Source organism: Nicotiana attenuata, chromosome 9, assembly GCF_001879085.1.
Source record: "Nicotiana attenuata strain UT chromosome 9, NIATTr2, whole genome shotgun sequence".
Taxonomy (NCBI): Eukaryota; Viridiplantae; Streptophyta; class Magnoliopsida; order Solanales; family Solanaceae; genus Nicotiana; species Nicotiana attenuata.
This window is the reverse complement of record NC_031997.1, coordinates 45548822-45565123: the sequence shown is the minus strand read 5'-3', so window position 1 is coordinate 45565123 and position 16302 is coordinate 45548822. Positions and strand designations below refer to the sequence as shown.

Sequence of the window (16302 nt, the reverse complement as noted above, 5' to 3'; positions counted from 1 at the left end):
ACAAGATCAAGTATCAGCTCGAACCTGCAATCCCCAGCAGAGTCGCCAGAGCTGTCACACACCTTTTTTTTACCAACTTCACCAACCCTCTTAAAATATATAAAAGGTTTTGTAAAGTTCAAAAGGGTTTTCAAATTTGAAAGTGACCAAAATTATGTTCAAAAGGAAATAACTCGGAGTCGCCACTTGACATTGGTTTAGGTGTGCCAGGTCACCGTTTTATGAAAATGATTTTTTCCTTTTTAAACTTTGGATTCCAAAACTAAGTCTGCACCAGAGATTCGGGTAAAGGGGTTCATTTGACACGGGGAGAAGGTGTTAGGCACTCCCCAAGTCCCATAACTAGTACGGTGCATACTTGATCTAGTCGGCTTTTAAAATATTCAAGTTGAGGTAAAATCACAAAAAAGGAAAATAAACACAAAAGAGGCTCGAGGTCGTCCCCACCTAAATGATAGAAAATTAAAAGAAGGAAAATTAAAGTTCTAAATTATCCTACGCTACTTCTCCTACGATGTTTGCCACGGCCTCCAATTATACAATACTTCGGCGCATACCCCGGATAAAAATATATACAAATTCTTCGGGGCATTCCCCGGATAAATTTAACCAAGGGAACAACCTCTTGCCTCAAAACTAATAAAAATCCTAAGGTTTGCCTACCCAGGTGTGGTCGGCCTAAAACCTGCTCCTAACGATCAAAGCAATAAAACGAAAATAAACGAAACATTTGTGTTCTAATTTCTCTTTCAATTTAATTTCCCTACCATCAATATCACAAATAAATAAAATTTAACACATGCTAACACCACCAAAGATCATCAAATCAGTAAAATTGAAGGCAGAATGCACCACTTCAACATGTAATAGAATATAGAAATAAAGAGGAACATGTAATAGAATATAGCAACAAAGAGGAATGTCAGAATGAACCTCACACGGTGACAGTAACACGACGGGAACTGGAATCGAAACTCGACGGACGAAATCTCACCAAACAAGAACTCGTATACATTTTCAATTGATAAAATTTCCCACAGTTACACGAGAGAATGCATCAAACGCCACAGCTGGAATTCAAAAAAATGGAAACCAAACTCGGACAGAAACGCGGACTCGAACCCACCAGTGATCCTTGCGCAACCTAAACACGAAACAGCTTTGAACTTAAATGAACTCCATGAATCTGAAATCTGTTTTCCGCTTCTGTCAGCGTGTGTATGTGTGTGGTGAGTCTAGCGGCTGTTTATGAGAAGTATTGCCGGATTTCCGGCGAGAAAACCCGGCAGTGGGTAGGTGGTGAACCAGAGTGGTCTGTGGCTGGTAGTCAGCGAGTTTTGTAGCGGCTATTGGTTTTAATTTTTGGGAGAGAAAGAGGTCGTTCCAAATTTTAAGGGAGTGGGGCGACTGGATTTAGTTTTTGGAGAAGCTGGTCGCTGGGAGTTGAGGTCGGGTGCGGCTATTTGTGTTGTGGTCGGATTTGTTGCTGTTTAACGATGGTGAAGGGTGTTCGAGGGTGGACGTTGGGCGGCAGTATGGAGTTGGTGGTCGTTGGAAGGGCTGGAGTCGCGACTGAAAGGCAGTGAGGGTGGTGTAAGGTCGGCTGAAGGGTTAAGGGGTTCTAGGGTTAGGTTTTTTTTGTCTCCCCCAGAAAGGTTAGGGATCAGGTCCTTTTTAGGTAAGTGGGGGATATGGGCTAAGGGAAAATTCCGAAAATGGGCCTAAAATTGGACCTATCAAGATACAAAACTAGCCCAAAATTCATTCTTCTTTTTCAAGGGTAAAATAAAAGTATCACAGATAATAAAATATAATTAACAACTGACTTTAACTGAAATGGAATTAAAACGAAATTACTTTTTTTTCCAAATATTATACTAAAAATAGGATAGGATTAGATTAAAATTATCGCAAAATTAACATAATACTACTACCAAACTATTAATATTCCTGAAAACGAAGTGGAACTATTTTGTATTTTTGAATTTTATGAAAGGTAAATAAACTAAAGATAACAAGATAAAATATCATTTACCTAAATAAAAGAAAATATTTTTGTAATTTTCATTTTGTGACAAAATAAAGTAAAAGAGTCAAAACTAGTTGAAATAACTATATTAGACCTAAACTAAGTATTTAAATGCTAAAATATGTAAAATCTTGGGGAGGGTCAAAAATCACATGTCTACAGCTACCGTACTATGAAAGGTGACCAAATGCTCCACCCTCTTCTAGAAACACGAGTTAGCTATAACCAAATCAAACGCTCTAGCGAAATCCAAAAGTGAAGTACCTCATTCGTTTCTAACACCAAAATCGAATCCACTATGCACTTCGTCGTAACCTCCAATAGACGCCTCAATCACTGAAATCTCCACCAATGAATAGCTTGTCGGAGTGTGGAATACCACACACAACCTCGTCCAAATCCTCCCGAAAATGCCTTCTAACCGCCTTGCCCAAGCCGCTTAAGGTGCATAAGCACTAGTAACATGAACATTCCGCCCTCCAACAACTAGCTTAATAGCCATTAGCCAATCGTTCACCCGTCTCACATTTACCACTAGCTCCTTGAGTTCCCTATCAACCAAAATACTTACCATGTTCCTGCTCCTTACGCCTTCTGAGTACCATAGTCTAAACCCGTCTACATCCCAAGCCCTAGTACCCACCCATCTAATCTCCAAGCTATATTGATCTTCCTCTTCAGGAGAATCTTAGCTAACTCATTAGACTTTCCTGTCAATGTCCCTATATTCCAAGTTCCTATGCTAAACTTAGAAGCACCCTTAACCCTCCTGTCCCCAACCTTCGCCCCATCCGAGGACATGATCTTGTTCTACCATTGTTCACCACTGCCACTATATGAATATAAAGCAAACCCTATCACAGTATAAGCCAATAGACAAAAGGAAAGAATAATGCCTAGAGCTTACGACACTAATTAAAGGCCAAGATAAAGAAAACGGAAAAGGGCCAAAACTGCCCCTAACCTATTCGCTTAAGTTTAAAAATATCTTTCGTCCACCTATTTTATAAAAATTGCCCTCACCGTTAAAAATCTGACCCATTTATACCCTTATTTCTGACGGACCTTTAATTACCTGAATAAAAAATTATTTTATTATATATGACGTGGCAATTGCTTATTGGTTAAAAACTAAAATCTCACTCTAACCTAGATCTGATCCACAAATAACCCACCCACTATCCATCTTAGTCATTCCAACCCGTTAAACCCCTTTTAGCCCCTCAAACACCTATTTTCATACCCGAATCACGATCCAATTGTTATTTAGGTTTCATTTGTAAAAATTTCATATTTTTCCTTTTATTAATTAATTTATCATTTGGTATTTTATCTTTTTTCCTGTTCATCTCTCCCAATTTAATCACCGCCGATAGTTTTCCAACCAAATCACCGCCTACGAACTGTGAAGCTTATTCGCTCACATAATTTTATTTAGCTCCAACAAGCTACATGGTGGCACAACAAATATAATTTTGGCAGAAAGATAACTTATTAAACCATAAAATCTAAAAATGAACCATTAATTTAATTCGAAAAATACCAGATTCACTCAAAAAATTAATTTAACAAATAAAATTTAATTTAAAAATTGAATTAAGGCTGAAAAATCTGAGTGGGAGAGGGAGATCTGTGCGTTTTAAAGGGTGAAGATCTGAAAGTTAAAGCCGACGGTGGTCTTCTGTCGGCAATGGTGAGTTATCGTACTTTGCCACGGAGGAGGATGATTATAGAGAATGTAAAGTGAGAGGGCAGAGATGGAAGAGGAGAAGCTGAGAGGTGAATTTAGGGTATTATAAAATGCGGGTCATGGGTCGGGTATGGATATTTTGGGTCATGGAGTGGGCTAATAGGTGAATATGGGGTGAGGTTTTAATTTAAACCAGTAGGAAATTTGACGCATAATAAGTAATAAAAAAATTCTTAATCATTATAGGGCCGTCAGAAATAAGGGTATAAATGAGCCAGATTTTTAACGGTGGTGGCGGCGGCGCATGGTGGTAGTTGATAATGGTAGGCGGTGGCGGCAGTTAATAATGAATATGTGATAGCATCTTAATAAAATTAAGTCTCTGTTATAGATCTTAATCATACAGACCTATTCAGACCCATTAAGTGGTTGTGAAGTAAAAAAAACAAACACACTTAATGATTAACATCTGAATAATTAAAATTCAGACTTTAAAAACAAACACACTTAATGTCTGAGATCTGAATGATTAAGATTCAGATCCCCATTAAGTGCAAACAAATGAGGCCTAAGCTAGAAAAAACTGCACGAAAAAGTTATAAAAGACAAGAATCAGTAAGTACAAGCAAGTAAAAGACACTAATCTGCCCTACAAATAAGCCAACAAGCACCGAACGTTCCTTTTGTTCTTAAACCAAACAATCCCTTATATTATTGTATAATAATGACAAAATTACAGAATAATGCACTCCATAAGTTGACCTTGCACTATTTTAGCCCAGTTACAAGTTTGCAAATGTGTAGCCAAATATCAATAAGATCTTTTCTTTTCCCATTCTCTCTAATTATAACAACCTCATTTACTCCTATCTACCCTTATTGTAGCTCTCTCCTCATTTTTCACTCATAAATATTTAATTTAATTAATAAAAAAGAATCATATGCAAACAAAACTGAAAATAAAAATCAGTTCCTCATTCAGTCAACACTCATTCATGCCTTCTTCCATACCCAATCATTCGCGCCTTCTTCCATAACCTATACTTCTCTGATTTTTTTTTTGATTTTGTATATCCTATGGTTTATACATACCTATCACAACTACAAAACGCAAAAACATACGCGAGAAACCTAAAATCTCATCTCCTTTAATGCTAATCTTGTTAAATTTCGATTATGATTTTGTGAGAAATTTGGAGTGGGTATTGTTTGAACTTATTAGAAATAGTCTAAGTAGGTTGTATACAAAGTTTGAAGTTATTTGCTGGAGATTTAGACTAGTTTTTTACAAGAATTGCAAGTGAAAATCGTACAAAAATTTCGTTAGAGATGCTTATACACTTTTATACAATGTTATACACTTTTATACAAAGAGGTACATTATGTATATAGTTATATAAAAGTGTATAAAGATGTATAATCACAGAGCGAAAATATTCTTGATACACTATGTATATAGGTGTATAAGAAGAGTGAGAAGAAGAAGAAGAAGAAGAAGAAGAAGAAGAAGAATGAGAAGAAGAAGAAAATGCGAGCAATTCACCAAATACCTGTAAATAATATATCAACCTTGTATATAATAGTGTATAAGTGGTGTTTATACACTATTATACACTATTTATACAATATTATATATTATTATACAAATAAATCCTATCAATGGAGCTTCACGTGTTCTTCCTTCCTTGGGCATCCTCTGAAATTTAACTCAAATATAGCCTAAATCTAATCCAAATCACTTGAAATTTAAGTTTTGAACTCATCTTGATGATTCCAATCAATTGGGACAACACCCATTCCAAACAACTACCAAATCGGAAAACTCAATTTCGAAATCGAATCTTCGAACCACCTGTAATGGTGACTTTTATTTTTCAAATCCTTAGTTAACCATTGGAATCCGGAAAAGAATTGAAGGAGAATAACAATAGTATAGAAATTTTGTGGTGCAAAGGCTGACATGGGAAGAAGAAGAAGAACGAAGAGAAAAGGGGAACGAAGAAAAAAGGGGTGGGCTACCTGTTGAAAAGTAATTTTCAGGTTATGTACAACCTGAGCTACACTGGATAAGAGCTTCAAACGTGGGCGTTTTCTGATGGGTTGTTGGGCCAAGTGACCGGGAATGTAATTCTCCCTATAATAATTGATACTTATTAATTTACTTATAACTACATATTTGAAACACATCGCCAAACTATTCTAGTGAATACTTCAACATCTTGATTAAGTCTGGACCGTTGGATTTACGAATTTGTTGTCAAATTATTTTATCTATCTTTAAGTCGAGACTCTAAAGCCTAAGAAAAGAAGAAGAAGAAAGAAAAAGACGAATGAGATGAAGTGTTGGAGTGAGCGAGAACTGAATAACTTTTAGTTCAATAAAGAATTTCTAGGTTGAAAGAATTCATACAAAAATATAAATGAAATTAACAAGTAAATAAAATCTTTTTCATATATATTCATCATATACCTTCCATATTGTAATTATTCTACAATAATTTAAAATAATTTCTCTTTTTCATATACTACAAAATTGTGAATATTTTTCTTTAAAGTGAATTTAGCTAAAACTATTTTTAGGGTAATTGGGTAAATACTCTCTTCCGTATTAGTACAAGATTTTATTTTTTCTAGAAAATAAAACTCTCCAAGTCCTAGTTGACTAATTCATAGTACTGTACAACATCACTTATAAGTCAGGGCTTCACGTGCTGTCCACATAGGACCGAGGGCAAGAACACAAATAAGTAAGATACCCTTGTTCTTTCTCAAAAACTGATAATCAATTTTGTTTTGTTGTTTTTGGGATTAGAAGCAAAAGATCCAGAATGGGAAGCAGGAATAGAGGTGATGTAAATTACAGAAATCCATGTTTGACAATGCATCAGCCATGGGCTTCTTTGCTTGTTTATGGTATTAAACGTATTGAAGGAAGATCTTGGCCTGCCCCTATTAGAGGTAAAACTTTCCTCTTCTTATTTTTTAATTTTTTAACTTTTGAGTTCAAGTTTGTTGTTATTTTGTAATTGAATTAGACACCCTTTTGTTAATTCTTGGTTTCCTTCTCTTTTCCCCTTTTATGGGGGTATGTAAAGTTGTCAACTTTAGCCCTTTTATAGCTGAGTTCAGTTATGGTGGTGTATATGAACAGTTTTACTGTTGCTTGTTTGTTAGCATAAACAGGGAAAAGTTACCCTTTTTATTTGGTTCATCACTTATTTCAGTAACTACAGTAAATATTTTTTTCTTTCTGATTTTGGTAAAATATTTTATTGTGAGGATGTAGTGGGTAGGTAGGGGGAGTGTCTATTTTTTCAATCAAGAATGTATATCATATGTAAAAATCCTTCTTTGCTTGGCCAGACATCTAATATATCAGTATAGATTATAACAGATTTTCCTTTTTGTGCCATAAGCTACCCATGTGCTAATAGATGGGCTGTTTAGGGCATCCGGCATTAGCGCAGGGTCCGGGGAGGGGCCTCCGCCAAATGGGTGTGATGTAGACAGCCTAATCTAATGCAAGCATTAGTGGCTACTTTCACTACTCGAACCCGTGATCTACAGATTGCGTAAAAAGATGGGTTGTTTGATAAGCCAAAAAAAGAAAAAGAAAAAGTAGAGTAGGATGGCCATGAGTCAAACTAGAGGTTGTGGCCAGTCAAATTTTTAGCTTCATTGTTCTCTTATATGGATCATGCTTAGGACTTAGAAGTACTTTTATCTAGGGTATCAATGTTGATTTCTGTGGCTACATTACCCTGAAAGTCGAGTTTACCCGAGGGACGAGACATTTATTTATTTAGGATGTCTTCAGCTTATAGATTTTAGAATGGACTAATCGTTTAGAAGACCAGTAGGTCATCGACAACAACAGCAACAATAAACCCAGTATAATCACACAAGTGAGGTCTGTCCATCTGGGAAGGGTAGTGTGTACGCACACCTTCTCCTTACCTCGAGGGTAGAGAGGTTGTTTCCGATAGATCCCGGCTCAATGAAAGATGAAAAGAAAGCAGTAGCAACAACAAGTTGATAAGAAGACTAAGTGCAGGAACAACATGTAGTAATAGAGATCTAACAACAATAATAGCAGGTCTTCCCTTTGTATAATTTGGGTGATTCGGAATGGGAGAAACAATAGGTGGTTTGAGGATAGAAGAAAGACAGTTCGATGTCTTCATCTTCCGTATTGTTGAGCAAACTAATGTTTTATGCAAAATAGATGAATGTTAGAACTTTTGAGCTCCCTACATAGCTAAAGGATGCTGTGTTTTCTCAATATATCCGTGTAATGTGCACTGTCGTGGTGATTTAATCTAAGTTGCCCCGGTGTTCAAAAAAGCGACCGCTTCCTCGCTTTAAGCGAGAAGCGAAGCGGAGCGCCGGGTGTGTCGCTACCTGTACTAAAAGCGACTCAGGTACAGAAAAGCGGTCGCTTCTACCAAAAAAGCGAGAAGCGGGAAAAGCGGAAGAAGCGATCGCTTCTTGAAATAAACAGCCCAAACGAGTCTTTTTTAATTAAAAGACCCAAATCGAGTGAGTCTTCTGTTTTATTCATTCTTCAGCAGCAACCTAGGGTTTTAAATCAGCCCTTTCTTCCTCAAAAAACCAACGATTTCTTCCTCACACGAAGCAACAATTTGTTCAAGCAAACTAGGGTTCTTCTTCTTCTTCTTCTTCAACATTAAACAAGTCAACAACAGCTTTCAAGTTTCAACAGGTATGTTTTTATTTTCATTCTTCTTCTTTTTCTTTTTCTTTTTCTTTTTCTTTTTCTTTCTAAACGTCCAAAAAGCGCCGAAGTGCTGGCGAATTTTTTCCAGAAAATTTCTGCCCAGATTTTGCCCAATTTCTGCCAAATTATATATTTTTTTATTCTTAGTTCTTATTGCCTTTCTTACAATTACATGTGTTGTCTATGCCATATTTATTTTAATTTTTTTTTTAAAATTCCGCTTCACTTCAAAAAAGCGGGCGCTTCGCTTCTCGCTTTTCGTGAAATGGGGGTTGTCGCTTTTCCTCGCTTCACGCTATTTTTAACACTGAGTTGCCCCGACATGGCAATTTAGGTGCCGCACCCGTGTCGACATGACACTAGTATGAGTATGGGTATGAGATTCGTATCGTATCTGGTCAAACAATTTTGGGTACTTTGACCATGACGGACGGAAAAATTCGAGACGAGATACAATTTGATTCCCGAAATCAGAACCAAAACTAGGTAAATTTGAAGAAAATAGCATACCTTATCTATTAAATCAATCATTTACTTATCTACAACTTGAGAATAAAAAAGAATTCCACACTTTACAAGCTAACGTAAGTATTCCACAATTTCTCATAATTTAGAGATATTTTTATATTTTGAATTATTTTTAGCCGGATCCCAGCACCCGCATCCGTACTAGGATCCGTACTTAGAATTTACATCTCGAAGGATCCGACCTCTAGATCCGCACCCGTGTCAGACGCCCGCACCCGTGTTCGAGCAACTTAGGATTTAATTGTTAAATAGCTCACAAGTAATTTGATCGATATCCGTTCTACAAGCTAGTGGTGGTGTGGTGTATAGGTTGCAAAGCCATATCTGACCCTATTTGCTTCACATTGTCATATTCAAATGTATTTATTGCTCATGATGGCATATTCTTCGGAAACACGACTTCTAAATGATTGGAAATATGGATTAAATTTTCACTAAGGCATCATATTAAACATAATGCCTAGACTGTTTATGAGTTTTCCACACTAAAATATGTCCTCTAGATACTTATTTCTTCGAAAAGCCACCCATGATTCTATCTCGTTTTCATCTTTGCCAAAGAAAAGGGAAGAAACGTCCAAGGAAAATCAAAAAGGGTTTGAATGATTTTAGGTTGTAAGAATGCTACATCGCGATCCAAGTACAGTGTTTATCTAAAATATTTGACAATGTTCTATGATGTTGAAAATAGTAGGTAATTGAGCCAAAATTATACTATTAAGAAGTGTGCAACAATTGTTCAGATTGAACAAAGGAACCTTACTTCATGACCTACATTCAACTAAGTGTTCACCCGCAATTTTGGTCTCTGATTTGACAATGTTTTAAAATTAGCCTTGTTCTTTTAGGTACCTATTCCATGACCTACATCCAAGTAATTCTTCACCAGTGATATGGTCTATTTGACTCGAGAATGTGTGAAAAGTAACCTCGTTCGTTCAATTCCTTATGATCTAATTATAATGTTTGTTTTTTCCTTTCATGAAGGTCGACTTTGGATTCATGCTGCTAGTAAGATCCCAGAACCAGAGACTATAAAAGCAATGGAGGACTTCTACAGGGAAATCTATGCAGTGAATGGCATAACAGATCTCAAGTTTCCCGAACATTATCCAGTCTCAAGACTTCTAGGTGACAAGTTCTTTGCCACATAATTTTGCTAGCTATTTTTTTATAATTCAGGTTTTCAACTAAAATTTCTTTGAGTCGAATAAAGAGTTGGACCGGATTTCCTATATTTATGACATCATATTTGCTTGAATAGATTAACAAAGTGCGGGATCAATGTCCTATTTATAATTCATGTTTTGAGGGGTACAAACTTATTGACAGCATATTATGGCCTGAGCTTGATTGTGTCAACTAGTTCCAGTTTTTTTACTTACTCATCTTTGCGGTGTCGTTATTTACTCCTGCCTTAGAAGCTGCTCTTCGACATGTGCTAATTTCTGTAGGAGATTTGAGTGACGTATGCAATTTTCTTCCTCTTTACCTCAATTGATATTTATTAATCTATATGATATCTAGTCTCCATCATGAATTGCATGTGCGTGGTTCTTTCTTGTATATGTCGTCCTAAGTTCACCAGTGATAACTGGATAAATCAGAAATTGGCAGATATATTCGGTTGTTGGTTTCTCCTAAAAGATTTGTAACTCACTTTTTGAATCTTCATTTTGGCATAAACTATGATCGCTTGTGTCTTCAATATGTTATTATCCGACATGAAATTGTAAAACCTTTCTGAAACTTTTGCTTTGCATAGGTTGTGTTGAAGTAGTTGGGTGTGTCACATGTGAAGAGTTAGTCGGCTGGGATCAAATTCCAGAAGGGGTAAGATTTAAAAATCTCCTAGTTCATATGCACTGATTCAGATCATTTCTCAAATATTTTGGTTCTTGCTTGTGTTATCTGTTTTTCTTTATTTAATACGTTTTGCTTACAGGTGAGGCTAGAGGGGCAAACAAAGTTTTGCTGGCTTTGTGAGCAACCACAGGTACTTCGATTTATTTTGGGAGGCTTTATTTGTTTCCTTCGTATTATCTCCAGCAAAAGAATCATTTTTTTCCTTTTAATTCGTGCAGAAACTTATCGTACCATTTGAGATGCGAGGTTTCCAAGGCGTTTATAACTTGGAAAGAAAGGTATTAAGAAACACAGAAAATTTCTTATGTTGTGCCCATTATACATCCTTTCAGACATTTCCACTTGAAGTTGATCCTTCTTTTTTTTTTTTTTTTTTTGAATTTTTTCTTCAAGATATATGAAGCTGCAATCCGAGGTATTTCTCCCGTTGCGCCCCCACTCCCAGTGAAATTTCCTCTTCCAAATCCACGGGACCCTTTCTCTTTGAAACCAGGATCGCTTGCTTCTTTCCTTAATCGCTCCAGTACATCTGAAGTAAATCGATCTGAAAATCTTGCTGCTGCAATAGCTGGTGCTCGAGCGGCTGCCACACAGTTTTCTAAAAGCAGTAGTTCACAGTCCAGTACAATCGAGGTAGGAGATGAACATGTTTCCTCAAATACAAGGAACAAATCTAGGAGGATATGATAATCGAGTTGCTAGCTTTGTTGCAAAAGCTTGGTCAACTAACTTCATCGTAAGGTAGTGGCTAAGATATCTATTGGATACTTGACGAATAATTACGCTCTTTTTCGCAGTCTAGTTATTTAGTCAGGGTATGTTGTTGCGATTTTCACTCCTTTTCGAACTTATAATGTGTAAACTGCTAGTCAAAATGCTCGTTTGTATCATATTCTTTTCGTGTAAACTGCTAGCCAAATGCTCATGTACCATACCCGTTTCTGTTTCTGATCTCTTGTAAAGTCCAAAATTAGGAGTATCATGTACAATTATGAGGTTGCGTAAATGTAATTTAGAGAGCTCCACCTTCTTTAAATGGCATGCAATTTCTCCTATGCACTCATTTTAAAGTTTTCAATCGTATGCTTCCTTAGCTGGTGATTTCTGCTCCATATTTCCTTGACTTTGTGCATTATATTGTGGCAACAGAGGTTAGTTTCTTCCTTTGAGCTCTCTGTAGCTTTCATTCAATTCTCTCTTTTAGTCATTATGGTCTTGATATTGACTTTCTTGCACGGCACGGACAATCTAGTCTAGTGTAAGGAGGTTATATTCGGTTGGCAGAAAGTAATTGTATTGAAGTCAGTTGTCTTGCCTTACGTTGCCCTTCCAAGACATCACTAAAAGGTGCCACGTAAGATGTTGGGCGCATTGATTTTCAAATTTTAAGTGTCCGGCAAGAATTTATTTATATATTCATGTTGAAATTTCTTAATATAATCATGTTTGAAATTTCTTCATCCTGAAGGAGTCTTGGAGCAATGGTAAAGTTGTCACTATGGAACCTATAGGTCATCGATTCGAGCCGTGGAAGCAGTCACTAATACTTTCATTAGGGTAGGTTGTCTACATCACACTCCTTGGGGTGCGGCCCTTCGGCCCTTCCCTGGACCCTGCATGAATGTGGGATGCCTTGTGCACGGGACTCTTTTTAAAAAAAAATAAAAATTCTTCATCCTTTAGTACATAAGGTGATAATGGCCTAAACATTTTCTTAAGCTCTTGTCATTTTGGGCAGAATAGCCTAAGAGGCACTTGTACTTATACCGTTTTGACATCCCGGTCCCTATACTTCATAAGTTTTCATCTAGACACCTCAACTTAGTCAAAACTTATATTTTAAGCACTTCTGACCGTTGACCAAGCTTATGTGGCATTTATTTTAATGAGTATAATAAAGTGTGTGAATACACGCTTCTAAAAGCGAGTGAAGAACGGTTATTTTTGTTTAAATAATAATAAAATCAAAAGAAAAATATAACATAAAAAAGAAAAGGAAAAGGAATTAAAATATCCCCCCTCCCCCAACGCCCAATTCGTCTTTTGTTCCTCCCTCAACCCCTTTTCCCGCCAATATTCTTTGCCCTCCCCTTCAGTAGCCTTCCCCTTTTCCAATCTTCTTCATCCCTTCCCTTTCCCATTGTGACTCTCTTTCTAGCCATCTCATTTTTATTCCCTCATCATTCATTTTTATCACCTTCCCACCACTAAACAGTGATGCGCCAGAATCACAAATGTAAACCGTCGTGCTACAGTTAGGAACTCACAAACCGGATATTGAGATTAACGTTAAAGCGAATTGTGCCGCAACGATGAGAAGGAACCCGAAGAAAGCTTCGAGCGGCGCCGATGGTGATTGTTGAAGTGATGATTCTTCTTCCTTTTTAAGTGGGGGCAGTTTAATTACTGGAGTTGGCTTCTCTAATGATTTCGTCGAAAACAAAGGAAAGCAAAGCAAAAAAGAAAAATAACAACAGGAAGAAGATAACGTTGTTCACAAAACGTAAGTTCTTGAAATTGAAGAACAAAGGAGGATTTTTTCTATGGGTGAATGACTTGGATAGCCTTGAATGGCTGTCTCGTTTTGTTAAAGATTGTCACCATTTTGTGCATTTTGTGATGGGACTTATTGCTTATAGAGTGGACACCCATGGGAGCTGTTGGGTCTAAGCTTGATGGCATATAAAGTTAATGATGGGGAAAGAGAAAATAATAAAGATTTTTTAATAGATAGCATATAAAAAATGATATGGCAAATGATGTGGATCTGATGTGTCATCCACGTTAAGCGAGTGAGCAACACTCATGGTCGAAAGTGCTTAAAATATAAGTTTTGACTAAGTTGAGGTGTCTAGATGAAAACTTATGAAGTATGGGGACCGGGATGTCAAAACGGTGTAAGTACGAGTGCCTCTTAGACTATTCTGCCTTTTATCAATAATTGCTACTACTATATATGAACTTGGATTTTCTTCTGTGGCCCTGAATTGTGATGGTATCACATATCATGACTACTGAAAACAAATAATATTTGAATGAAGCTACGAGCCAATCGTAATCGTAAGTTATTGTTGGTGCAATATCATTATCATTTAGAGGTATTTTAACTCTGATAATTCCAAAGTGGTGATATTGATGTTTAATAATTAATATTGTCCATAGCTCTTGTATGTGTATTCCTCTAGAAGCAAGAATTTCTGTTTCTTCCTTTTTCTCAATATATCAGAATGTATCAGATTTTTTTTTAAAGGAGTAAAAGAAAATTAAACAATAAAGCTTATGCAGTCCCCCCNCGAAGGGTGTTTAAGGTTTAATATATTTGTATAAAAAGTAACCTTTATATATATATATATATATATATATATATATATATATATATATATATATATATATATATATAGATATATATATATATATNNNNATATATATATAGTATAATTTTTATATACCATAGTATAATTTTTTGACGAAAGGTGTTCAATTGGACACCTTCGTTCTATGTGGCTACGCTAATGCCTGTGATACTCACATCCATATAATGCTCCCTAATATGAGGAAACAAAAAATCACACAAATTTCATGTTTCTATCAAGGCAAGAAACTTATATAAAGAAGATACTGAAGTTAATTTTATTAGTATAATATAACATTGCAAAGATGTCAATAACTTCCAAATGCTTGCTAGTTATGTCCCTTGGACTAATAGTTCTTACCACATTTTCACTTGCTGATCAACACTACCAACCAACCAAACATGACCTTGGACGTTCTGATACTAATCAGCTAAACATGAATGGTTACTTAGCCATGGAACCAGCACCACCAGACCTTGAGCAAGAAGGGTATACGTGGCGCTTGAACGACGACTCGATCGCCATGGAACCAGCACCACCAGACCTTGAGCAAGAAGGGCATATGTGGCGCTTGAACGACGACTCGATCGCCATGGAACCAGCACCAAGGTTTGAGCCAGAAGGGCAGAAGCAACATGAGCATGAGTCACACTTGAGGCTAGTAACTTAGAAAACATTAGCACCAGAATTAACTTGGAAGATGGTGGATTATTGTATAGTCCCTTATTCTAAGTTGTGGATCAATAATAAAGCTCCATGGTCCTAAATTTCCATCTGAGTTATCACCTTATACAATATATACAATAGATTCTGATCCTAACAAACCATATTTCAGCTATGAATGCGAGATGCTTTGTGCACCGGACTGCCCAATCATCTACTGCAGCCACTAAAGCTGATTGATCAATTACTCTTTGTTTTAAACAACAAAACTCTTGCCGAAAGCCAAATCTACAACGAAAAGCCACCATTTTCACTTCAGATTTAACTTACGTACACTGATAGTGTATAATTTTTTTTCACTATTAGTATAATTTGCATGTTTTAGCAGGTTGATAACAACTTTCACTTATGATAGATGGTTACTTATAGTTCTCTTTTAGATGATGAAATGGTATAAAAAATTTCTTGCATCGGCGGTGCAAACAAGTTAGACTTTTTCCCTTTATACACTATATTTGGAACCAATTGTCCTTCACCAAGCTTCGCTTAGATGTCCCCAAGTCAAGCATTCATGTGATAAACATAAACTGCTGCATACAAATTAAAAGCTTCTGATCTTAAATGATGGGAGCTTGTGGGGGCTTCCTCACCTATAATTCTGTAACCACAAATCAATATCATGTCATTGACTGTTGTACGGCCGTATTACCTAGTTTCAATACGTAAAGGCTCGTTTGGTATGAGGGGTAAGGGATAATTAATTCCGGAATTAAATTTAAGATGAGTTTATCCCTCATTTGATTGAGATAAAATTATGATATAACTAATCCCTAGATTAGATATCCCGGGATTGTAGTGTTTTTTTATCCCCATGGGAGGTTGGGATAACTAATCCCGGAATAACTAATCATAGGATAACTAAGAGGTCGTTGGTAGGGTGCATAAGAACAGTGCTGAATAGAGTGTATTAGTAATGTATGGATTAGTAATGAAAGTATTAGTTATGTAGAGATTATTTCTTATCTACTGTTTGGTGTGGTTTATTAAAAATTACAATGCATTGCTTTACAAAAATGCCCTCATATTCTTTAAAGAACTTTAAGGACAATATTGTCTTTAACCTTGTTAATGAGCCTGGAACCAAAATGTGGTTCATTTTGACTCAAGTGATCGAAATGTGTGGGGAAAAAAAAGAGTTACCAAAATATATATAGCGTCTTTTTAAAAGACGCTATACTTTAACGGCCATTTGACCAGTTAAGTATAGCATCTTTTAAAAAAACGCTATATTTGAATTAAAAAAAGCGGAAAAATATAGCGTCTTTTGTTAAGACGCTATGCTATAGCGTCTTAACAAAAGACGCTATATATTTATAAATATAACGTCTTCTTCCCTTCCCCCAAAACAGAACCAGAACGGTCCCCTCCCCCCCCC

General features: G+C 36.3%; 1 protein-coding gene across 1 annotated transcript; it reads left to right on the top strand.

Annotated features, from left to right (window-relative positions):
* Positions 6402–11914, top strand: LOC109232365 (activating signal cointegrator 1). The gene is made up of 6 exons (XM_019398104.1): positions 6402–6677; positions 9973–10116; positions 10751–10818; positions 10931–10981; positions 11070–11129; positions 11245–11914. The coding sequence occupies exons 1-6, from the start codon at positions 6548–6550 to the stop codon at positions 11536–11538; spliced, it is 747 nt and encodes a 248-aa protein (XP_019253649.1). The 5' UTR covers positions 6402–6547; the 3' UTR covers positions 11539–11914.

Coding starts and splice junctions, on each gene's coding strand:
- LOC109232365 (XM_019398104.1), top strand. CDS start 6,548: ATGGGAAGCAGGAATAGAGGTGATGTAAATTACAGAAATCCATGTTTG. Junction 6,678..9,972: donor TTGGCCTGCCCCTATTAGAG/GTAAAACTTTCC, acceptor CCTTTCATGAAG/GTCGACTTTGGATTCATGCT. Junction 10,819..10,930: donor GGGATCAAATTCCAGAAGGG/GTAAGATTTAAA, acceptor TTTTGCTTACAG/GTGAGGCTAGAGGGGCAAAC.